We start from the raw sequence: 26,511 nt of genomic DNA, 5'->3' as shown, positions 1-26,511 counted from the left end.
GTTTTATACATTTAAGTTGTAAATATTACACATTATACGTATGTATAAAGCATTTAAACCATTTACAGAAATATATAAAAAAATAATGGTAAAAAAAAAATTGCTACAAATTTTTTTTTAAACCAAACCGTGCCAGGGGAGCAAATACATCTCAACATTAAACATTAAAGGTCTTTAAAGCTCCTTCAAATACTTTAAAGACTTTAAAAAAGGATTTAACTTAAGTCAACAAAACTGTGAATTTTTAAAAAAATTTCATTTATGAATGTGAACTTGGGTTAGAAATAGAAGGAAATTTATTAAAACCTTCATGATAATCAGGGAAGTAGTCTAATAAATGTATGGCAACAAAATAACTGAATAAAGGTGGCTTCATAAGATTTAATACAGAAGATCTGGTTTATTTTTACCTTTTTAAATTTCTGTAAATAATGATTTGCTGGATAAAATCTGTTAATCTGTTAAAGGAGATTTCTTTCTTTAGCTGAGATCAAACCCCACAGTACCATGTCTTAAACATGTTAATATAGGCTACACATAAATATGACACATAGATATATTTTGTCAACTGTTTTATTTGGAATTACAAGGCAGTAAATGCAGCACCAGTTAAAAATCTTTTGCTTTACTGAAAGCTTTATTGTGGTTTGTCCCACTTGTCAGGAGAGTAAAACACAGAACGGCACAATGACAACAAACAAAACAACAACAAAAACCACAGTTATTGAATGGAGCACCATACAAAAAACAAGTCTCTTTTAGTGTTAGAGCACATCTGGATTTTAACTGTTGCTTGGTAAAGGTGAACTAGTTGAAGCAACACATGAACACATGATATTTGAAAAAATAAAAAACTTCAAAAGAGAAACATAATAGGGTGGTATCTTCCTTTAACACAACTCGCATAGTTAATTCTGCTTTTTAGTATGCATATAAGACATGTTATTGTATAAGTTCTTTGATACTTTCCGTGGTCTCTTTTTGGCTTTTATAAGAGGTAGGAAATTTTAGCTTTGCATTTCTGTCACTCCACATTTTAGCACCTAAGAAAAAGAGCACCAGATATGAACCGATCTCTGGTTTGAGATGAAGAGAAAGGCCTTTGGCACTCCTGTTGGATTTGATGGTTGGGCTTCAAGTATAAGGGTCAGCGGTTACTGATTACTTCAGTCCTCTAAAATGGAACCAACTTTCAGTCACCTAAATGAGATAAAGTAAAACATTAGACCACAAAAAAAAAAAAAAAAAAAACGGCATTCAAAAGTTGGGATTCAGTGGGTAAACTCAACTCACCTGTCTCAGCCCACATGCTTGTGCTGTTGTTTCTCATTGCTCACTGCATTGTTGGAGTTACTTCCTGAAAAATAAAGATTCAAATCATTATCATTCATTCTTCCCTTCCCTACAGCTGAAACACAAAATAAATTGGTGGTCGTACCAACCTAAATAATCCTTGTAATCTTTGAAGGACTTGTGTCTCAGGCTACGTCCATCTAGAGGGAGAACAGTTAAATGTTTATCGTATTAATATATGCCTATTATAAAGTCTGCTGTTGAATGTGTGAATGTAATCTTGTTGTAAACAATGGTTATAACCACCATACTATATTACCTACAACGTGTGGATGGCATGATGAATGTACGGTATGAAAGAAAGTTTGGATAAAGGAGCCCCTACAGACCTGAGTTTCCACGCTGTTTGATGCACTGGCCTCGGTTTGGGATCCCAGCCGAGGGGTTTCCCAGGTTGATGATGTGGCACTCGTAACCGGTTGGGCAGAGCAAAGGCTCATCTCCATCCTCTGTGGTGCTGCAGGCCTCACCTATACACATAAAGACAATCAAGCAAGTTACTGTTTTTTTCCACAGTGTGCATATCTGTGCTCAAGCAAGCTACCAGTGCGTTCTGACACAAAATATCATTTACTGATTTGAGCACCAGAATATTTTATTGCAGGTAAAGTGTATATATATATATCATTGAATATGGCATCTACCATAACTAAGGCCTATTAAGATGTTTTCAATATTGCTCCAAACAACATTTAATGGTGCGTCAGTATTCAATCACTGATTAATCGATACCTACCCTGCAGAACCTCTTCTGGTCCATCTAATAGCCAGCCGTTCCCTCCTAACCACCGTGGCTTGGGCTGCACCAACCAGTCCAGCACTGACCAATAAGAAATCAATACACAATATCAGCATGGTTAAATGTAGTCAGGCTTCACCATATACGCATCCAGCTCACTACTTCATGAGAGGATCAATTCATTTTATAAATCCATTAACATGATGCCTTGTAGAAATGTTAAAGTGGATATTTGTATCTATTGCTTTCTATTGATTTTTGAGCAGATCATGGTGTTTTCTCACCGGGTGGAGGTTGCACTGACTCCAGGCAGGCGTAGATGCAGCCGTTGTAACAGCACCGCTTGTGTCTCTCACACTCAGAATCGGACCGGCAGCCCGGCACCTCACAGGCTCGCTCGGGCAGCATCTGCGGTGGAGGAGGACAGCGGTCGTTCTTCTGGTGCTGAGGATGGTTGGGGTACTCATAGTCCTGAGAGATAGAAAGAACATATGTAAAGGATATTATTAATTAGGATTTTTCAAAATGTTTTGTATGTTTTTTGAAAGAAGAGTAATATTAAGACACATTATTACAATTGTACTTTTTCTCTAAAATGTAATTTATTCCTGTGATGCAAAAGCAGAATTTTTAGCAGCCATTACTCCAGTGTTCAGTGTCACATGATCCTTCAGAAATTACATATGCTGATTTGGAGCTTTTTAAAGAAGAAGTTTATGGAACCCATGATACACTACGATTTAAAAGTTTGGTGTATGATTAAAAAAAAATAAAAAAATAAATGCAGCATTGGTGAGCATAAAATATTATTATTCCAAACTTTTTTTCTGCTATTGTTTGTGTTTTATTATTTTTAAAGATTCCACAAAAAAAAAAAAAAAAAAAAAAAAAAAAAAAAAAAACCTCGCACATTAATTATACAAAACAATTGGCCTTGGAAGACCTGTCTGATAAACATATTCCATGGATGACATTTTGAGTCTACAATATCCTGTGACTGTGATTTAGCACTGATAATATAACAGGTTCACTTCTCAGGAACATAATACCTCTCTTAGAGATGTTGGGTTAGAAAAAAAGGCTTTTCATCCAAACCTGGGCCTTGCTGCTCTAGTTTTCTTCCTCCCATGGGTTTCTTCAGAGGTACTGTTTAGGGGTGCATTTTATTCTGAGAGTCCTCCTCCATTCTCTTACTCTTAATTTTCTTTTTACAGTTCAACACTACTTAAGCTCATCAATTCTCTTGCTACTCTGGCCAAGTATATATACGGTAGTAAACTGCTGCTGAAACTTCAGACAAGAGCTTTAGAATACAGACTAACATGAGCTGGTATTCAGCACTTTTATTATGGGCCCCGAGTTGAAATGTGGCTGTGATTTTGTTTACTAATTAAATTATGGGTTTGTGTACTGCATGCATCTTAAAAACTCAGTATGTTCACTTGGCAGGTTTCGCCCAAACTGTTAAAATAACAGCAAATATCTGGCAATAAGCCCATTGTTTTTGTGTTTGCAATTAGCATAGATTCTATTTTATCGTCTTTTTACAGAGTACATAAAAAATTAATTCCATACATACACTACCACTCAAAAGTAAAAATAAAATCTTGGCAAAATATGTTTTGGGTTTGTAAGATTTTTAATGCTTTTGAAAGACGTCCCTTACGTTCAATGCAGTATTTATTTAATAAAAAATACAGAAAAACACCAACATTGTGAAATATTATTACAATTCAAAATAAGTGTTTTTTGTTTGAATATGTCTTAAAATGTAATTTATTCATGTGATGGAAAAGCTTAATTTCAGCAGCCATTACTCAAGCCTTCAGTGTAACATGATCCTTCAGAAAACAATTCTAAATGATCATGTGTTTCAGCTTTCTGTACTGGAAGCTCCAATATGAATTCCTTGTGTGTATTGTGTAAACACACTATGGAATAAAGCTCTTTCTGATTCTGATTCTAATGTGCTGAGTTGCTGCTCTAGAAATTATTATTAATGTTAAATACAGTTGTGCTTAGATTTGCATTAATGCATTTATCAGTTAACATGTTTATTAGATTTTTTTTTTTTGTAATACAAGTCTTTAATCTCAAAAAAAAGACTTGATCAAAAGTATTAATTCCTTTCAGAAACTCTTATTTACCACAAAGCTTAGATCAATATATTATGATTTATGACTGCCATCAACATGACATTAATTCAGCAATGCTGACAATACAGATTAAGATCAGTCTGCCTTCGCTTAACATACAGATTGTATTTTCCCAAGTGTCTCAGGATGAGGTAGAGAGGAAGTGGCAGTGTGCACTTCCTGTCTGGAATAGGTCCCCTGATGGTCTGCTGTATATGTCTTTCTGCTTATATCTCACAGATCCTCTGTTCCTGCTTAGAAGTACCTTATATAACAGTTTGTTCCAGTCCTCTGATTTAATCACACAACAATATTGATACTGTTATTCAGGGCCGTGCACAGACCTTTTGAGGGGCATGTGCTGAAACTGAAAAAGGGCACCCCCCTCCCTTTTTTTGATATCAAGATTATTTAGTAAGCCTGCATAAAAGGAAGAAATGGTCACATCTTCATGACAACATCAATAACACAAAATAATAGTCTCAAAAGCTTTAGATTTATTCACGATTAATAACAACCATAATAATAATATTAGATAATTAGATAATATAGATAAACAGGGTTTTAAGGGCTTCTTTACTGAAGAGAACTGAACTGGAGTAAAGATGCTGAAAATTCAGCTTTGATCACAAAAATAAAATCACATTTTAAAATATATTCAAATAGAAAACAGTTATTTAAAATTGTAAAAATATTACACAATATTGCTGATTTTGCTGTATTTTGGATCAAATAAATGAACCCTTGGAATGAATCATGAATTACATTCTGCATGATAAAATATAACGATTTCACAGTGATCTTCTGTAATTTTTTTTTAGTTACTAACTTACTACATTACTGTAGTAAAACGATGTTTTACAAAGTTTTATACATGTGAGGACGAGCGGAGAGTATACCATCACGTGATTAGCCTAAATGTTAATAAATGAAGTGTATCAGCAATCATAAATCATAGAAGAAATTTATTAGAAATATAGTTATGTAGGTGACGAGGATCACTCGTCGCTTTGTGTAAGTTCCAGTACGAAACAGCGCGGGGGCGCACCTGTTATGATTTTCCGATGGTAAAAACAAATTATATGTTGTTGTATTGATAATCAATATATTGTTTTTGGCCAGCAAATGTGATTTGTTTTTTTTGTTTTTTTTTTGTCCGTCAATAAAACGGCGACGGCGACGGCGCCTGCCCCTGCCGGCATCACATTACATTTACATTTTTGTAGCTATATAGACGGAGCGCTCAGTTTTTCCTGTGGTAAGATGCATTTGGCCAAAATAGCATTTTATAAAAGATGAAATGCAACTGTATGCACAGGCTATTTAAGTGTTGGCTATGAATAGATGGCAAATGCTAGCCCTCTCTCTCAGGCGACGTCCCACATGTCTCAGTCAGTGAGTCAGTCAGACATCAAATAAATAAAATATGAGCCTTTATAGATATAGTGTTTAGTAGTACTTATTAAAACAACAAGATATGTATTTACCCTTCGCAAAACTTTGTTCAGCTCAGCTGTTGTCTACTGTGCGGCTGCTGTGGAACTTCAGTTAATTTAATGAATATAGAGGGGGCGGAGTTAAAAGCTTACTGACAGCTTGAGGATCGAATAAGATTTACACAAGCTCGTTTTAAGAACTTTCATTTGCTAAATATTTGTAAAACAGACAGACAGGTGACCAGTAAAGGGTGACCAGTAGCATTGATAAAAAAAAAAAAAAAAAAACACCACCAAAAAAAAGGGCACTTCGGAGTGTAAGGGCAAAAAGGGCATGTGCTCTGCACAGGTTGAGCCCTACCTGTGCACGTGCCTGCTGTTATTAACAGCACAGGAACTTTCTACTGTTTGATGCTGCTTTTACAGAGTTTTATGAATAACTTAACAGTTAACTAAGAGCAGCCTATTATTTTAATGTCACCAATGCAGGGTTAAGCACTGCAAAATTACACTCCCTCACCCTCCAAAGAGCCACAAAATATTCTTAAATTCCCCTTTAAATGCTCCACCCTGTTACTGCTCTACACACTTCAAGTTCACTGACTTGAGGCCCCTATTAGTATGGACAATAAGATTTGAACTAAATACATGTTGACATATACTTAGCACTCTGTAGTGTGGTCTTCCAAGCAATCATTAAGATAATTACAAGAGGAAACCTAAATAGCCCCCTTTCCTCCCTCTCTCTCTCTTTCTCTCTCTCTCCAAGTTCCACCAGTGAGCTGTGATTTAAGTCTAGACGTCTGCACGTTCATTTCCTGCCGAGTTCTGGGTATTTTACAGCGTCTTAGGTGCTTCGGTGGCTTGGCTCAGTCTAAGTGGAGTGAGTAGGACAGGACCTGTAGATGACTGGCAGATCTGCTAATAGGAACAGAAAGCTTGATGAGGGGCAGGGTGAAGGTCACTTGTTTCAGTGTTTCACCGCTTTTCCTGATAAACCCTGATAAATTATGGTAATCCCTAAACTCTTTGAAGAAATGTAGCAGGTCCTTTGTTTTGTACTACCTCAATATTGACATGCCATAAGGTTAATTGCCATATACTTGTTTGAAACAATGTTTTCCTTCCTTAAATTAATTGTAATATGCATCGTTTAAATTGAATGGTAATGTGCATCTTCTAGTGTCAGCCGGGTGTAGATGGGTCTTGAACATAACATACTCCAAACATCAGTGCAATAGGACACTGTTGCAACCACACAGTACACTCTACTAAGTGCATAGTATCACCCTAGGAACCACCCAGATCACCCTGGCAACCACATAGCAACACCTTAAAAATGACCTAGAATACCCAGCAAACACCCTGCAAATCCAATGTGTGAAACAATGAAACATTCATGTGAACTTTACAAATAAATATATTCTCATTGTTCTATGTGTGTTTAAACATCATTTTAGTAAATCAGTTTGTTTGTTTGTTTGTTTGCATGGTTCATTTAAACAAACAATTTGATGATTAAATAAATGACTCTAAGATTAATTTCAAGTCTCTGTGTCAATAGTTTTACACTGCTGTGCTGTGTTTTGTAGTTGTATTTGTCATTTACTACTGTTCAAAGTTCTGTAAGATTTCTATGTTTTGAGAAAAGTCACTTATGTTACCGAAGGCAACATTTTTTAAAGAGCCAGTAAGATGAAAATTCTAAGCTTCTTATCACTGCTGTTTTTCTTAGAGAGGTCATATCAGTGAAATGATCTCAGTTATCCTCAATGTGATCCTAATTATGGTTTATTGTTATAACAGCACTGTACTGTGTGTCTGTCCATGCTTCACCACTGACTCTGCAGAAAGAGAGAGTGAGAAAGAGAGGACAGCTAGGGAAGGAAGCAGATGTTACTTGTCATAATGACAAATGAACGATAAATTAATCAAATAAAATGAATATGAAAGGACTTTGAACGACAAAATCAGAAAGAAGATGTTCGTATGATAATGTAACAGGCACGGTCCATTTCCTGTGGCATGTGAATGGATCCGTCTTGAATTCCGCAGAGGAGCTGTAATCAGAATGACGCTGGAATTCAGTTTGTTGGGAAGGGATATCCATCCCATATAAATTCCATCTTGCCATCCCTTGTTAATTGTTATCAGTCAGAACTACACTTATGCAGGACTAATGAGCGGAGGCCCAGAAACTTCCCGCCTGAAATCCCTCTTCTGTTGCACACACACACACACTGCATACATCTGAGTATTCAACCGTAACCACAGCAGCTCCACGTGAGTCTCAGAGACACAGTGTATTCATTAGTGTTCTTTTTTTTTTTTTTACTGTATAATGGACCTAAAAACGCTCTTAAAGACTCACAGATGCCAAACTCCGGCAACACTGCCTTCACTAACAACAAAGGGCCAAAGAGTACCATCGTATTACCATTTTCCTGCTCAAGTGTACATCAAATATCATATTAGAGTGCATGTCTCCATACTACTTTTTATAGCGTATTTGCAGTCTATGGTAATCCGAAAATAACATCTTGAAAATCAAGATTAAAAAAAACAAAACATATAATGCAGTGGTATTCTTTGAAGTACCATGAACAACATATTGTGGTACATGAATATGGCATGACATGGTTCCATGAGTTTTTGGATGTACCATGGTGCTACAATTAAAATATTATTATGAGCATGGATGGTATCATTCATTACCAAAATACTTTGATACAGGAATTATAAACACAAGACTGCATATTAGCACATGTATTTAAAAAAAAAAAAAAACATGCATTAAATTATATATCAATTACATATTATTAACTATATTGCTGAACCTAAGAGGCCTATAGTGTCCAACACACGCACACACGAACATGCATTGAATCCTTACCTTCTGGTTGAGTCCCCTCTTCCCGATCATGCGTGCATTCCCTGAACCAGATGCCAACAGCAGAAAGAAAGAGAGCAGCAGAACTGGCACAAACCCAGTCCGGATCTGACCGCCTGGCATGGTCCCGCTCTTTCAGGCTGGTTGCCCTTCTTCTTCTCTCCCAGTAATCCTCAGACTTTTGAAGTTGGCCCCGTTGGAGCTGCTTATGTTGTGGCTTCCTCAAGCATGTATATGTTGCTTAAGTTGTCTCTGTCCTTTTGTAGTTCCAATTATTCCTTTACAGGAGAGTTTCCAGAGCCATAAAGAGGAAAAAAGCTGCATAAAAAACACATAAAGACCACTACAAAAGGAGAAGTTATTCTGAAGAGAGGGTTAAATATGTCTACTGACACGAAAAGCACATGGTTAGTGTGAGAGAGGGAGGGAAGGAATGAGAAGAGAGGGAGGGAAAAAGGAGGACGAAAAGTTTGGGGAATGAGATTTTCTTACACTTTCTTTGGCTGGGCATAATTTTATGACAAACTTGTATCTGAAAAAAAATACATCTGTGAAGTATGCAATAAATCAATAAAGAACATTAGAAAATCTCATATTTCACATATTTGCTTTTGTCATAAGAAAAAAAAAAGTTATTCCTAGCATCATTATCCTGAGGTTTCCCTGCAATCTGTGAGTGTTTGTGTGTGCTCATTTTCATAAGATAAAGCAGACTGGGTGAACAAGCAGAAAGAATGAAAGCTCAGTCAGTGAATTCTGAGGAAGGGGCCACTAGTCTTTGAAAATTCACATTGCCTCTTGAAGTAGGACATCCCGCCTCCAGCACTCTCTCTGTACCCTTCTGTACCCCTGCTGCAGAAAAAAAAAAAAAAAAAAAAAACCTGGAAAGAATGCCGAGTCCATTTTAACCTTTACCACCACTGCTTTTACTGGAAGAAGACACCTGTGAATATTTCAGAGTTCTGTAAAAAAAACTGGCTACATGTTTAGTGGAAAGTGGAAATGTAATTATATCCCAGGTAATAGGCAAAGATGTCAGTTAAATAAAGAAAGGAATAGTATCAGAATATTCTAAAGATTCTATTTGTGATATACTGTATGTGTTTACATTTTTTTTTTTACTTAAATTCATCAAACTTAAAGTATAAATTAATAACAATCATAAAAAAGGATGGCTGATAAAAAAAAAAAATCTGCATTTAGGTGATGTGGGCTTGAGTTTGTGTTTTGTCAGGAATTTGTCAAGTACACAAATGTTACTCAATTGTCTGTAACTTCCAACCAAAACTAGCACAATTAACTCGAAAAATACACCAACAATTTATTTTGTGCATTGGAATTTATTTCCAATTTGTTGTCATTTCTGTCCAATTTCTAATGTAGTTTTCCTTTTGTCTTTATTGTTAGATTCAGTCTAATCAATCTAACTTGACTACACAAAGGTCAAAGTTTAGAGGCCTGGTTTTGCAGGATGAGGGAGATATGGCTGGAGAAACGGATCTGGGATCTGTTATTCCACTTAACTCCATCAACTGTTTCCAATTACAGACTCATCACCTCAACAGTGTTTAAAAGACAGGATGGCTCAGGTCACAGGAAAGGTCACTCACATTTTAAAGTAACAGAAAGCAAGTTATATATAACAAAATAATGTAATATAAGGGAAAGTCAAAACTGTGCATGTGAACAGACTAAAATGTGAAGAATTTTTCATTTGTATGCCATTGAAGACTCTATTTGTCTCGCATATTGATTTTTATTTCTGTTATTTAATTTTTTTTTCCAGTTTGGAAAGCCATTAATCTGTGATAGACACAGACCAGCATGAATAAAACACTTCAAAGTGCAGATGTTGGGAACAGATTATTGTTACAATACGAGAGATGAGAAATTTGCTTTGATATCCTAAAGATAGTTTGGCTTTGAACGATTAGTCTACTGTTTCATCCCACTGTATACACAGGCAAGATAGACACTACTGTCTCGTGTGGTTTTCTTCAGCAACACATTTTTGCTCTGTTAACAAATTAATTTTTTTAATATGTACAAATTAATAAGAGGTGGGGGGGGGGGGGGGGGGGGGGGGTGCATTTAGAACCGTTTCCTTGTAGCTATTTATCTTGCATTTCCCTTTTCTCGCCTGCAGAGGGCGATAAATGAGAATGTTTTCTGAACTGTAGGATGTGTGTGACATCCAGACCTGCAGATTGCACTTTGAAAAAAAAAAATGAAAAAAACTTTTAAACCCAAATTTCAACTAGTGTAATTTTGGACAGACTGAATAAAATACATACATAGGCTACTGCCATACAAGAAATTGCAGCATAAATTGTTTTTGACTGCATGTGATCATCTTTGGCTGTAGCTAAACTAAGTCAGCTTCCATTAATCCATTAAGGCAGAGCACATTTTCCAGAGCAATAGATCTGATGAATCTGCTTGCAATGGTATCATTATAGGACTACACTAAGAAGACTTCCCGGAATCCATCAAATACTTCATTTAGGTGGGAAATGTCTGTTCACTCAGCATCATTAAGAGTGAGGTTTTCCTTCAGGAATGAACAGAAAGTGCATGTCAGCAGCATTAGCCATGATGTCAGTTTCACCACTTTTGACAGTCATCTCTAATTATAATCTCTTCTTACATGGCTGCATGTGAAACATAACACATTTTGCTGTTTTTCATATCCCCGTGTCCTCATGTCCTTTCCCGTTCTCCAAGTTGATGTCTTTTCCCTTTTCTGTCCCATTTTTGTTCATCTGCTGTAATACAAGCAGAAAGAGGGCAGAGACTAGAAGAGCCACACCTGCCATCAGAAAACCAGCACCATAGTCACTCATTTTGTCTATGAAGATTCCTGTAGAAAAAGTAGAAAATATGATTATTTCACTGAAAGCAGTAGTTCAGCATAGTTTTAGGTGAACTATTCAATGACAAAGACTGAATTAATGCAGAAAAATAAGGCTTAAACTAAAAAAAAAAAAAAAAAGGTCATTCATATATGCAAACAAATCTTTAAAATAGAACCACAATGAGCAAAATGTGAGGGTGCTGCTTGCATGCAAAACTCGCTACAACGTTTCTAGCATGTTGTAGGTGTTTGCAAGGGCATTTGTATGTGGTTTCAATAGTGTGCATAATAGTGACGCTTGCTCAAGCACCACTAATTTGCCCGCAGTTGTTCGTGCATCATCCCACCTCACGTTTTCAGGCCAAGCTGCTTTCTGAATGCACACTTCCCCGAACATTTAAATGATCAATCAATTAAAGCACCAAGGAATAGAGCGCCTGTGAAGTCAGTGACGCGGTGATCATTTGAGTCATCTTTTATAATGCCACAGTAAAGCAGTTTTCCAACCCGATTAAAACTCACTGACAAAAACTGCCGCAGAGTTAATTTATGGTGTAATTACACCGCCGGTTATGGAGCCCAGCAGTCTACACTCTTAACCTGTAGTGCCTAAAATAAAGGCGCTCCTCTCCTCCCAAACATTAATCTGTGCTCTACTATTTAATGGACTAAAAACCCAAGAGATTCATTTGAAGTACATTAGTCTATCAGAATACAGATATAGACATAGTTTTGGCAGTCAATGCCTTTAAATAGACAGATGAGGTTTTTCTGGATGATTGAGTGTTGAACTGCCTCTGGTGTGGGAGAGGTTTTTGGCTGCTTGTGGTGCTATATTTTGGCAGATGTTCTTGAGAGAAAAACTGCTGGGTAAGAGCAAAATGTCATTATCTCAACATTACAAAACAATCTATTTGAAGTTTCCCTATCAGAGCTTATCGACAAGTAATCAATTAAGGCTACAGTATTATATACAATGTTGTTCAGGGCGGGTTGTTTGTTTGTTGATTTATTGGCCACTTTTGTAAAGCTACGCTGATGTATTATCACCCTAGCGTTTGTGATGTGTTCTACATTCTGAGCAGCGGGCACAGAAAAATTACAGCCAATGAAACCAAATCAATGGTTTGAGTGAGGACAGTCAAAGCGTTGCCTGCTGTTGAAACAGGAAAAGCCATTTATGCAGTGACCAATAGTCCATGAAATTAACACAATAGCCAAATACATTTATCTGACAGGCAATGCTTTATGGGAAGATACAGTAATGCAATATTACTGTAAATTGAGTCCTGTCAGGCATTAATGAGAAACCTCATCAAAGAATTATGTTTAGGAAAGTGTGTGCATTAGGATGACTGATAAAGAGCTTTCAACATACAGTCATGTAACAGGACATCTTGTGACTGTACACTATCAGATTAGAGAGTATCTTCAGCAAGTAATTTGTAACAATATTACTTCATAATTACACACAAACAAATAAATAAAGCAACAAAAAACAACAACACAAATATAAAATAGTATAACTTTTCACTGCTTAGGATAGTCACTAGTAGTGACCATAATTATTTTAAACATCTCACCTGCCAAAGGTGGTCCAAGGAGGCCACCGCTATTGCGGATGAGCATGAAGAATCCCAGTGCGCTCCCAAGCTTCTCCACCCCCACCACTTCCGCTAGTACCGTGATGTGAATCGCCACAGTGGCCCCGAACACCAGTCCATAACCCGAACTGAACAACGCTAGCTGGGTGAATGTGGTTGCTAATGGGCAAAGCAACAGAACAATGCCCAAAAGAATCACTGTGACAATCAGTTGATGGACTGTCTTCGCCAGCTGCAGATTAGCCACCCACCCAAAAAACACCTGTCCTAACAAATCTAGCACCGCAGAGATGGACATGAGAGTAGCCGCCTGATACTCTCCCACTCCTTGACTGTGGGCGTACGGCACCAGAAAGAGAGATGGAGCGAAGAAGCCTAGAGCAGCAAAGACACCAAACACTGAGTAGACCATGAAGCGAGCGTTAGCGATAAGCGTGTAGTCCATGAAGCGTATTATATTGACCTTCAGTGGATCAGACTTTTTCGAGTCTGACTTGTTATTTGAACTTTTAGAGTCTGTGTTAGTTTGCTCCAGCTCATGTTCGTTCTCCTCTATGAGCTCTTTAGGAGGAATGTGTCTGTTGAGGGGTCTCAGAAGAGCTCCGCACAAACACAAGTTGAGGATCAGCATCGCTCCCCTCCAGGAATACTGTTCCACCATGAACTGAAAGGATGGGGTGAGGATGAAGGTGAGGATGCACTCTCCCATGCTGGCCAGAGCGTTGGCCACAGGCCGATGCTTTTCAAAGTACCAGCCCAACATGGTGACAGTAGGGGTCCAGGTCAGGGCTAAGCCAAATCCTGCAGAGGACAAAACAAAAAAGACTTTCAGAGAGCAAAGTTGGTGGATATAGACGAGCAAGCATTTATTCTTCTGACAAGGCATTACTTTTATAGGATAAAACATTGTTGAAATGTACAAGAGTATTACAAGATTATATTTATTAGTAACCAGTTTTGGGGGTAACGTAGTTTGGGGAGTTACGTAATCAGATTACTTTTTTTCAAGTAACTAGTAAAGTAACGGATTACTTTTTAATTTACAAGAAAATATCGGAGTTACTTTTTTTTAAACAAGTAACGCCAGTTTCTTTTTCCCCATTTATTAATTAACAGCTCTTCTGTCCCCATGTTGAGAAAAATCAGAAGTAAAATGTCATTATTGTTCTAGAATAAGTGAAAATGCATTAACTAATGAGATTAACGCATTAATCTCACTCAAAATAACAACCACAGATTAAGTATGCCTCAAAATGAATAAAAACAGCAAAATGCAACTCAGAATGTGATGCAAACCTGCAATAATGAAATGTTAAACAACACAAATATCTTTTATGTATTTAATCCCATTTTATTAACCAATGTCTTTGGTGCTGCTGACCTTCAATGACACAATTCAACCATACTAATAAGCAACAATTACTCTAATAAACATTTGGGCTTGTTTTTTTTATTGCTGAAGTATGTTGAACTTCAGAGTCACATGATCCTTCAGAAATCACACTAATATGCTGATTTAGTGCTTAAGAAACATTCCTTATCATTTTAAATGTTGAAAAAGTTGTGCAGCATAATATATTTCTTTCTTTCCTGCTTTATTGGTCAGACAAAATCAGTAAATTTTTAGTTTTTGTGGCTTAGATTTTGTGCAAAATAACAATAGTGTAAAAAGATTAAACAAGTAACACTTAATGCACCAGTAGTTAAAAGTTATATTTTATCTCTTGGATAAAATCTTTCTCTCTCTCCCTCTCTTTCCCCCTAACATTTTCCCGTTTCATCATATGGTCTGCAGTGTTCCTAAATCTGAATAAGATCCCATACAGCTGCTATAAATGGCTAATGACCTTTTCAAGTAGTGAATCCAAATTGAATCATTGGAAGCGTGAATGTATGTGTGCAGGAGCAAGTGGGGACAGTCATATGCTCCACTGCTGGTTGCGCTCCTACCTGTAAGGAACCCCACAGTGATGTACAGCTGTAGCAGATCCTGGGCATATGACCCTGCCACCATCCCAATGCTGCTCAGCAGGCCCCCCACCATGACCACTGGCCGATGGCCGAAGTACTCGCTCAAATGCAGAGCCTACGGGGGCTGAATCACAGACAGACAGGAAGTACACAGTCATGACATACTGTACCAGCAGGAGCCAAGTGCTCTGTCAGCCCCAGTAATGCTATCGTACAGGGAGACAGAGAAATGGAGGGTAGAACACAAACTCATATTTCTAGTACTCCGCTCTGTTAGATTTATTTCAGCCACAGAATATTTTAAAGTATGATGGTGCAGAGAACATGAGCGTGCCTCTAACAAATGTGACAAGATTAAAGCGAGCTTGTGTGTTGGCATGCATCTAAATCACAAATAAGATTAGACAACCAGTTTTTCACAAATCACATCTTCATGGATTGCAGCTTAGATTTTGTGTGAAAATTGTGCAAAATAACTTCGGATTAAACTAGTAATATTAAATAATAATATTTAAATAATCATAAATATTTTGAATAAAAATGATTAATAAAAAAGGATAAGTGAACGTATGTTTATATGTGTTGAGATGCAGCGAATAAAATGCATTTTTACAAAATCACATCTTCATTTATAGCCAAAGTTTGCAGCATAGATTTTGAATTAATATTGCGCGAAATAACATATAAACAAATAATACTTAAATGATAATATATTTTAAAAATGAAAACTGATGAATAAATAAGAAAATAAAACAAATTTGACAAATATTAAAATATTACAATGATCGTGTTGTAGTATGCATCTTAATTATAAATATCATAATGAATAACATAACCATGATCAAGTGTTTACCAATTTACATCTTAATTATTTTGTTTTAAGTGTTTGCAGCTTAGATTTTGTGCAAGCGCAAATGATTCTTATAGTGCAAAATTTATATTAAATAAAACATAATATTAATATTTGTATTTTTTATATTTTTATTATTACACTCTAAAAACGGCTGGGTTATTTTTTAACCCAAAATGCTGGGTTGAGTCTGTTGGGTCATTTTGTTGGGTTATTTAATTTCTTTTTAAACACTTTTGGGTAGTTTCAATTTACCAGGTGTTGGGTTAAACCTGCTGGGTTGCGTCGCTGGGTTCCCTATCATAGGTCACTTCGATGCTGCGGTGACGTCACCACGTATGGGAACACCTCCGGTGTGACGAATGTCTGAAGCCCTATACCATCCCGCCAATCCTATTGGCCAAATGGCGCATAGCACCACCCTACGCATGCGCACGCATGATATACCTGGGTGCAGCGCGCCATTTCGCTCAGATTTCATTCCTTCAGGAATAGCGAATCTTCTGTGCCCTATCATCTCGCGTTCTCCAGCGATTTTCTTCGAGCAGTGTTAACTCCTCTTTCGCGGACGCGATGAGTCAACGAAAGGTAAGAGCCGTATATGGGTTTATCACAGGGAGGCACTCATGAGAGATTCGTTTGCAGCCTCTCTCATGTTCTCTCTGTGATAGCCTACGGCTATGGTAAAATAAGAAAAGTATCCGCGCTCTGGAGTCTATTTCTTCAGTCGCCTCGCGTCTAACCCCCACCGTTCGCTTCTGCGGTCGCCGAGGCCCCGCACGAGGTGTTGGTTAGGGGCGATATGTGCGGCTTGACTATGAGTACAGTGATGCACTGGAGTTTTCCACTTGCTCGCTCTCCCCTACTCGAGCGCGTTGATCAGAGCAGTTTTGCTTTATACTATGTTGTCTAACCGCAGCTTCTACTCAGAGTAGGCTCTGACCTGCATAAGCGGTTCTCTCCCTCCGAGCGGACAGGAGAAACGCGCTTCCCCTTCCTCAGTGTGCTACATGGCGGACTGCTATTATATAGCGATGCCGTTTGACTACCTCTCTAGCCGAATGGATCGCGCCAAACTCCGCCGCGACCTAGTCTCGTCTAGACGTATCGAGTCGTGTCTATTTCGGCAATTTTATTCTCTTATTACGGTTCTTTACGAGAAGCCTCTCGTTCTTTCCCCACACTCTAACATTGACCGTCTCGCAGCACAAGCACTTCGAGCGTCACTGAACTGAGCTGTTATTTGAGCGCCCCTCAGACACTGCACAATTCAGTCTTCAGAGTTTGAGGGACGGCACGAGAGACTGGCGAATTTGGCCAGTTTATGACGGCTCACACAGCTGCCGCGTTCTCGCTAGCGGCGTGGCCCTATGTTTATCTTGTTGGATTAAATCCTGCCGTGGACACGCTTCAGGATTATACACAACGAAACACAGCGAGTTTGACGCATGCATTTCCTTCTATGTTTGCCGGGGTCTGTGCCCTCCACTGAAGAGTGCTGTTGGACTGCTAATGCACATCCAACCCTCTCACTGCAGTCCCCACGCTCTAACATTGACCGTCTCGCAGCACAAGCACTTCGAGCGTCACTGAACTGAGCTGTTATTTGAGCGCCCCCTCAGACACTCTGCACTATTCAGCCTTCAGAGTCTGAGGGACGCCACAAGAGGCTGGCAAATATGGCCAGTTATGACGGCTCACGCAGCTGCCGCGTTCTCGCTAGCGGCGTGGCCTATGTTTTCTTGTTGGATTAAATCCTGCCGTGAACACGCTTCAGGATTATATACAACGAAACGCAGCGAGTTTGACGCATGCGCTTTACTTCATGTTTGCCGGGGTCTGTGCCCTCCACTAGAGAGTGCTGTTGGACTGCTAATGCACATCCAACCCTCTCACTGCAGTCCCCACGCTCTAACATTGACTGTCTCGCAGCAAAGGCACCTCGAGCATCATTGGATTGAGCTATCATTTGAGCGCCCCCTCAGACACTCTGCACAATCCAGCCTTCAGAGTCTGAGGGACGCCACGAGAGACTGGCGAATATGGCCAGTTATGACGGCTCACACAGCTGCCGCGTTCTCGCTAGCGGCGTGGCCTAATGTTATCTTGTTGGATTAAATCCTGCCGTGAACACGCTTCAGGATTATACACAACGAAACGCGGCGAGTTTGACGCTTGCGCTTTCCTTCTATGTTTGCCAGGGTCTGTGCCCTCCACTAGAGAGTGCTGTTGGACTGCTAATGCACATCCAACCCTCTCACTGCAGTCCACACGCTCTAACATTGACTGTCTCGCAGCAAAGCCACCTCGAGCATCATTGGATTGAGCTATCATTTGAGCGCCCCCTCAGACACTCTGCACAATCCAGCCTTCAGAGTTTGAGGGACGGCACAAAAGGCTGGCAGAGATGGCCAGTTTATGACTGCTCATACAGCCGCCACGTTCTCGCAATGGCGACGTGGCCCGATTTTTATCTTGGTGAATTAAATCCTGCCGTGGATACGCTTCAGGATTATACACAACGAAACGCAGCAAGTTTACGCATGCGCTTTACTTCATGTTCGCCAGGGACTGTGCCCTCCACTAGGGAGTGCTGTTGGACCGCTAATGCGCATCCAACACTCTCACTGCAGTCCCTACGCTCTAACATTGACTGTCTCGCAGCAAACAGCGCTTCGAGCAGCATTGGATCAGGCTGTAACGCCAGGCGTAAATAATAAATAATAATCCCTCAGACACTGCGCAATCCAGCTTTCAGATCTTGAGGGGCGATTCAAGGATCTTACACAGATGACCCGTTTATGACGGCTCGCACAGCCGCCGTTTTAGTTAGCGGCAGAGCCTGATGTTCAATTCGTTGGTCTAATTCCTGCCGTGGACACGTTCAGGAATATACACAACGGGACGCAATAGCTCTTATGCATACACTTCCCCTGTGCACGAATGCCGCAGGCTTTTCCGTGCACGGACATTATGTGTATGACAGCGTTGCAGAAAGCGGAAATTTGAGACTGCTAGTATCGTTTTGGGTCGCGTGGAACGCTTGCCCGGCATTTCTCAATGGGTGTTACGCACAATTGTCACGGATACACCAATTCGTTTTTAGAGGCCCGCCTCTTTCCGCTGAATTCTTTCCACGGTGGTAGACTGATGGTAATAGCAGTGTTGTGACAGGAGATGTCAACTCTGCTGAGCAAAGGGGCTATAGAAGTCGTAGACCCCGTACTTCTCAATGCATGGATGTAGCTCTGGCCCCGTCGCGGCTCCAGGGCGTCCGTCTGTTAACCACTTGGACGATTGGCAGCGGCATTCCCCGTAATTTGTCTGGGGTTACTTCACATGCGCCCTTTTCAGTGGAAAAGTGGGCGGAAAGACGAAATATTTCACCCCGTTGTCTTCCGCATCCGACGATTTCGGTGACACGGAGTTGTGTGATGTCATTAAAGCTATGGATGCCAACTGAGTTTCTCCTACCGGGGTTCGGCTGGGGATTTGAGCTTTCCCAGAGACCGTCACGACGGATGCGTCTTTGACCGGTTGGGGAGCTGTTTGTCAAGGGCTACCAGCCCATGGAGTGTGGACCGCTGCACAACGCAGTTGGTATATAAACCGGTTGGAATTACTGGCAGTTTTCTGGCTCTCCAGTAATTCGCGAATCTGCTGATCGGCCGTCTTGTGCTGCTCAGATCAGACAACACAGCGTTTGTCTCATACCTGAATCATTAGGAAGGATTACGCTCTCGCCCCCTGTGCAGGCTGGCGAGACATGTTCTTCTCTGGTCTCAGAGAAAATTTCTGTCGATCCGAGTTGTTCATGTCCCCGGACGTTTGAACTTCGGAGCAAATATGCTATCCAGACGGGCTCTGGAACAGGGAGAATGGAGATTACACCTCCAGACGGTGAATCTTTTATGGCGGATATTCGGCAAGCGAAAGTGGATTTATTCGCGTCAAACATGACTACGCATTGCCCGCTATGGTTCTCCCTATGCCCCCCATCGCCCTGGGCGTGGATGCATTAGCTCACAGCTGGCCCACGACCAGTCTGTATGCTTTTCCTCCGATTCGTTTGATCCCAGCGGTATTATGCAGAATACGGTGGAACAGAGTGGATCAGCTGCTGCTGGTGGCTCCGCGATGGCACACGCAGCCGTGGTTTGCGGATCTGATCAGTCTGCTAGCGGGCTCTCCTTGGAGATTCCCCTCAGACAGGATTATTATCACAAGCACAGGGGCTGATTTGGCACCCGAGGCCGGATCTGTGGAAACTGTGGGCGTGGCCACTGAGCGGAGTGCATTAGTATGTCCCAGTCTTTCTGTTGAAACCACTGAGACTATATTGAATTCTAGAGCAGCTTCTACGAGACGCTTATATGCTTTCAAGTGGAGACTGATTACAGCCTGGTGTGGCTATCGTAATGTGGATCCAGTTTACTGCCCAGTGGCTTCAGTGCTGGAGTTCCTCCAGGATTGTTTTTCGGATGGCGTAACACCAGCCACTTTTAGGTTTACGTGGCAGCCATTTCAGCTTACCACGAATACATAGGCGGTGCCTCTATGAGGCGTCATCCACTAGTTTCTCGTTTCGTACAGCGTGCGCGACGGCTGAGGCCTTTCCGCCCTGTGCGAGTTCCTTCATGGGGTTTATCCATTGTGTTGCTAGGTTTATCAGGGCATCCGTTTGAGCCCTTGGAGACCGTATCGGATAAATTCTTGACACTGAAGACACTTCTTCTCATGGCTTTATCCTCCCTCAAGAGAGTTGGGGATTTACAGGCTCTTTCTGTTTCACCCTCATGCATGGAATTTGCACCGGGCTCTGTGAAGGTGCTGCTGCGGCCCAGGCCTAACTATGTTCCTAAGGTCGCATCTAACCTCTTTCGCTTTCAGCAAGTGTTCCTGGAAGCTTTTTCACCTGCTGAGGCTGGATCAGAAGATCTAAGTCTTTGCCCTGTGAGAGCTTTAAAGACTTATGTGGATCGTACAGCCCCTTGGCGTGAATCTGACCAGCTGTTTGTCTGTCTTGGACATAAAAGTAAGGGCCAGGCGGTTCCAAAACAGCGCATGTCCCATTGGCTGGTGGAGGCAATTTCTTTGGCCTATGAGGCGCGCGGACTCGCTTCGCCCTTAGGAATTAAGGCTCATTCCACTTGAGCTGTGGCTTCTTCTCAAGCTTTTCTCAGTGGATCTTCTATGGATGATATCTGTGCTGCGGCAGGATGGTCCTCACCGAGCACTTTTATCAAGTCCTACAGTCTGGATGTGAGGATGGCTCCTGGCTCCCGGGTTCTCTCCGCTTGAGCAGATGCTTCCCCGGATCTCAGTTATCAGGTACGTCAGGCGTTTTGGTATATCGTTCCCATACGTGGTGACGTCACCGCAGCATCAAAGTGACCTATGATAGGGAACATCTCGGTTACGTATGTAACCTTGGTTCCCTGAATAGGGAACGAGATGCTGCGGTTCTGGCCGTTCCGTACCTTGATAACTTCTTCATCTTCAGTCATGAAATCTGAGCGAAATGGCGCGCTGCACCCAGGTATATCATGCGTGCGCATGCGTAGGGTGGTGCTATGCGCCATTTGGCCAATAGGATTGGCGGGATGGTATAGGGCTTCAGACATTCGTCACACCGGAGGTGTTCCCATACGTGGTGACGTCACCGCAGCATCTCGTTCCCTATTCAGGGAACCAAGGTTACATACGTAACCGAGATGTTGTTTCAGGCCAGCGCTGGGTTATTTAACGCGCCTTGAAGATGTTTAAATCGCTCCCCAACTGTCACTTTGGAAGAACAACGGGGCAAAGCCACGGCTTTCAACTGTTTTAAAGTAAGTTTATTTAATGTTTTCAATAATAATTATTTTAAATTGGCAGAATTATAACTTTTTTTTGCAGCAACAATACTGTTAAACGTCTACAGGCCAACATTATTTACGTTAAATGATGAACAGTTTACCTCAAACGGCCAACCTACCTTACGCGACTCGCATAATCGTGTTAAGGTAACGTTATCTGAGACGACAGATTAATAAAGTTTTATTAGGTTTCAGAAAGTGACTGATGGCTGAAATATGCGAATACCTGTAAAAATAGAGGAAAGTAGTTTCTGACACTGAAAAGCGAATTTGATATTTAAGTGAGTCAAATGAGTTCAAAAAGTGAATACGACTTTCTGCTCTAATGTAAACGCCTGCAGTTGTCCATATCGACATTTAAATCATACAAATTACGTACAATATAGTCGGACCGCAGGTCTAAAAGAACCGACGACCCAGTTCAAGTAAACCGGTTCAGTAATTCTCGAACAAAGTGATTCCCGGAAAAGAATCGACGTCTCAGGGCATTTCAAAGTACGCGCACGCACAGCGAGTGACGCTGGCCGCGTTAGTGAAGTGATTTGATGCTTTTGTGGTTTATAAAGTCTTTTTACATACAAATTATAATTCAAAATGTGTTTTTTTTCCTGTCAGAAAAGCGCATGGATACATTTGTGAGAGAAAAACTGGTCGAGTGCAGTCTTATTGAGGCGTCTAACGGTAAGTTCTTGTTTATTATACATTTTACATAATTGTTTGTCTGTGATAATCAACTAACGTTAACCCTCACGTAACTTAAACGCACATATATTTTTATTTCGTGCTATAGTTAAAGCTGCACCAGAATGTACCTAATTTATTAATTTTCCAGATCGTGTTTTTGACTTGTCCTTATCACTTTGCTACATCTATAAGTTTTTATATATGGACTGTTTTACCTACGTGACTTGTCATAGAAATGTCTGTGTGCGCGCATGCAGTGTGATCTCCCTTATCTGTGCCAGTGACTGTGTGTGTTTGATATAGTCATAGCCAGCATATTAACATAAAACTGTGATTTATAATAACTGGAACATCCCATTGATTAGACAGTTTGAAAGCACACCTTTCAGCCAATCAATATATCATATTCTGCTTCTGTAGACCAACTCATTGGTGAATTTAACTCATAATCATGATGGGTCAATTTCATGATTAACTTCACACAGTTAATTGAACTGAATCACTGTTATTAAAACAATTTGTATTTTTTCTTTTTTTTTCAACTTTATTTTAAAGGTTGGAACAAACATGAAATTCCTTAACTGAGCAGAGTCCACAAAACCCCATCCAGTTGTTGTGGCGATTTAAAAATGCCAGCAGATCTCTCAGGCATTGATCATAATCAATGGACAGGTAAGGATATTCTGAACTATTTTCAAAAGGAATTGCAAATTGTATATTTAATTGTATTTTTCCACATGTGGACATATACATTGTGAAATAGTCCAAACTCAATTGAAAAGCATTTGTATTTCAGATGCCTTACACAGAAAGCTGTCAATTTGTGTCAAGGGTGGGACTATACTATGGGGCATGTTTGTATTGGGAGATATTTTGTAGTTTTTACCCCAAATCTCTCACTGTTTGCACTCTGATGCACGTCAGCAAACAACATTGCAGTTCTACTCTTATTTACCTAGTTGCATATTACCCTATATTTTATGCCTCCGGTGAAAAGCATTTGGTTAATGATGAATATTGACCAATAGTACCATGTGGATCTAACTGTTAGCAGGGGATAGTAGCTGCATTTGGGGTAAAATGACAGAATTATTTATTGTGTGAGGTGCCAAGAATATAGGGAGATCCGGGTTGCACTGTCTGTTCTTTAACACGCATCTCTTGGAGCGGCAGCTGCCTTTAGTAGTGCCTTAACCTCCATTGTTCAAAGAATTTTGCACAGTTGTCTTTGAGTGACGTCACCTCCCAATACAAACACTCTCCATAGTATGGTCCCACCTCTGACAAAAATTGACAGTTTTCAATGTGAGGCATTGGAAATTCAGATGCTAAAGATTCCATTTGAGTTTTGGCAGGTAACATGTGCGACACAGTGAAAAAACAGACATGGTAATTCATAAAACCTCATGTACTTGTTCTTATGTTGCATCTATGCTAACATTAGTCTGTTTCTCTCTTATTCCAAGGTCACCGTAGCCACCCGTATCCAGTACGTATCCAGACCAGATGGAGATCAGCACCTAGAAAGGACCTCTACATCCCTGAAAGACAGCGGAGACCAGGACAACTAGAGCCCCAGATACAGATCCCCTGTAAAGACCTTGTCACAGAGGAGCACCAGGACAAGACCACAGGAAACAGATGATTCTTCTGCACAATCTGACTTTGCTGCAGCCTGGAATTGAACTACTGGTTTCGTCTGGTCAGAGGAGAACTGAACCCCAACTGAGCCTGGTTTCTCCCAAGGTTTTTTTCTCCATTCTGTCAACGATGGAGTTTTTGTTCCTTGTTTTTCTTTAGTTGGGGACAATTAATATCAAGCGATATCATCCACTTGATTGCACAGAGGGACGATACATCACTGAATCAATGACGAATTGACTTTAACTGAAAACTGAGTGTTTACTTTTGTCCCTTTGCATTATTACACACTGTTTTCCTATTCAATACTGTAAAGCTGCTATGATGCAGTATTTGATCGATATGACAGGCTTATTACTCATAATACATGGAAAATACAGCTACAAACTGACTTTGTTTTTCCATTTGAAATTTGGCAGTCACTAAACTGAAACCGTAATTTTTGTTCAGTGTTTTTGAAACAGTGTTTTTGTTCAAGATTTGCAATTGTGTTTGGATTGTCACAATTTGTCACATGTGGAAAACGCAATTGAAAATATAATTAGCAATTCCTTTTGAAAATTGTCCTTCCATAGACAGGCTCTATAATGGAGTACACTGCTCTGAGGTGTAGATCTTTGCTTCAGAGCTTAAGTGTTTGACAATAGTTCACCCAAAAATGAAAATTGTCACTAATTATTCACCCTGGTCTGAAAGCTCTCGAATATCAACGAAAATATCTTAACTTGTGTTCTGAAGATGAACGAAGGGCTTACGGGTTTGTAACGACATGAAGTTGAGTAATAAATGACAGAATTTTCATTTTTGGGTGAACTATATGTTGAACTACCCTAAGCAGTGCACATCTACCTACGTAGGAGTCTTTATATACTTGATATAAATTTAAGGACATCTTTAAATGATTTTACATTTAAATTTAAAAATGTTAATTGTCAATGTCATTTCACTGTGTATTTAAATAGCTAAAAATCTCAAAATGTAATAGTTAAACAGCTAGACACAGGTCATTCAGAAATAATTTTCTTATTTATTGCAACTGTATTTCTGTGATTTTTATTTATTTATTTTGCATTTGCTGGAAACAAAAAAAGGGAAAATTCCATGTTGTTTGTCATTGGTAAAAATTTTTTGAATGTCAGATGGCATTACAAATATTTTTTAACAGTCTAAATAACCTGTATTCTTCATTATTTATTAATCCATGATTGCTTTGTTAAGCAAAAGTGAAATTATGAGAATAACCCAGCAAGAATAACCCAGAATCATAAAAATGCAAACCCACAAATGGTAAAAATGACTCTATCTTGGGTTTTCTCAATAACCCAGCATGCTGGGTTAAAATGTGTAAACCAGCATGCTGGGTTACTTTAACCCAGCATGTGTTCTGTCCAATATTTACCCAGTGCTGGGTTGCCAATTGGGTTATTTTTAACCCAGCCATTTTTAGAGTGTAATAAATAAGAAACTATATTTTATAAGAGAACACAAGTTTATATTAAAAGGTTACAAGCTTGTATTATCAAGTGTGACAATGAGTTTTTACAAAGTCACATTTTCATTTTGATATTCACAAACAAATCAGTCTCAGTCAGCATATGTCCATGTATGACATTAAAAGGCAAAGGTGAACGTAGAGGAAGCTCCCTGCTGGTTGGAACTTTAAATGGCACATACCCCCAAAATGTACAGCTGCCAGAGATGGATGTGATCCATGAGCTTGCAGTCACTGTGGTTGCGAAGTAGTGGTGGATTTCGACGAAGAACATGCCAAAGGACTTGATTACACCGAATGTCAGACCGAAGACAAGGAAGGTGGAAAGCACTATACGAACCAGCCATAGCCTCCATCCAAGGGACCTGCAGGCTGAACTGTTCGTCTCTTCCTTTGTAGGTCCATCGGAAGCTCAGGAGAGAAGTTCAAAGCATTATCAGCAATCTAAAAAAGAGATACAGCATACATCAGACTATTTTTATATCAATGGAAATGCAGAAATCCACACTGCTTTCTCAGCACTCATATTTTCCGAGCTCAGTAATACAATAATTTAGTACAATAATAGTATAATAATTTAGGACATCCTGTAAACTAGTTTTACCTTAACCGACTGTATAAGGTCAATGCACATAAACAGTGAGAGAACTAGTTCTTTTTACCTCTAGAACAAATGTTATCAGTCAGCACTGAATGAATCAGTTGAACATACAGTTGGAGTTGATGGTGGTCTCTTTCGTTATCCACATAGGGGTGTTTCCTAGAGCAGCTGACATGTTGGTCTGTCCTGTTTTATAGCCCATGTGTTTATGTAGTGTTTTGCAGCGATATTAGCATGTCATGCAGGACAGTGGTTATTAGTTAGGACAGGTAAACACATGATAACCTGTATATCATCTTTCAAACATGACATGAGACTACAGAATACAATGTAGAGCAACACAAACACTCATTTCAATAACCATCAGATATATGAAATATTTTTCATATTACTATTATTATTA

General features: G+C 39.7%; 1 protein-coding gene and 1 pseudogene across 1 annotated transcript; both read right to left on the bottom strand.

The window, feature by feature from the left end:
• Nucleotides 1-568: 568 nt before the first annotated feature.
• Nucleotides 569-9,405, bottom strand: LOC113070483 (WAP four-disulfide core domain protein 1-like). Its single transcript, XM_026243781.1, has 7 exons — nucleotides 8,557-9,405; nucleotides 2,377-2,563; nucleotides 2,090-2,173; nucleotides 1,683-1,823; nucleotides 1,443-1,493; nucleotides 1,294-1,357; nucleotides 569-1,200 (listed from the first exon to the last, which is right to left on the bottom strand). Exons 1-6 carry the CDS (start codon nucleotides 8,674-8,676, stop codon nucleotides 1,299-1,301), a joined length of 642 nt encoding a protein of 213 aa, XP_026099566.1. The 5' UTR covers nucleotides 8,677-9,405; the 3' UTR covers nucleotides 569-1,200; nucleotides 1,294-1,298.
• Nucleotides 9,406-10,713: 1,308 nt separating this feature from the next.
• On the bottom strand, nucleotides 10,714-26,033 carry LOC113070490 (monocarboxylate transporter 13-like; annotated as a pseudogene).
• Between the last annotated feature and the right edge of the window lie 478 nt (nucleotides 26,034-26,511).

Source organism: Carassius auratus, unplaced genomic scaffold (genome assembly GCF_003368295.1).
Source record: "Carassius auratus strain Wakin unplaced genomic scaffold, ASM336829v1 scaf_tig00004533, whole genome shotgun sequence".
Taxonomy (NCBI): domain Eukaryota; kingdom Metazoa; phylum Chordata; class Actinopteri; order Cypriniformes; family Cyprinidae; genus Carassius; species Carassius auratus.
The sequence above is the reverse complement of the archived record's forward strand: the minus strand, read 5'-3'. Positions and strand labels throughout refer to the sequence as shown.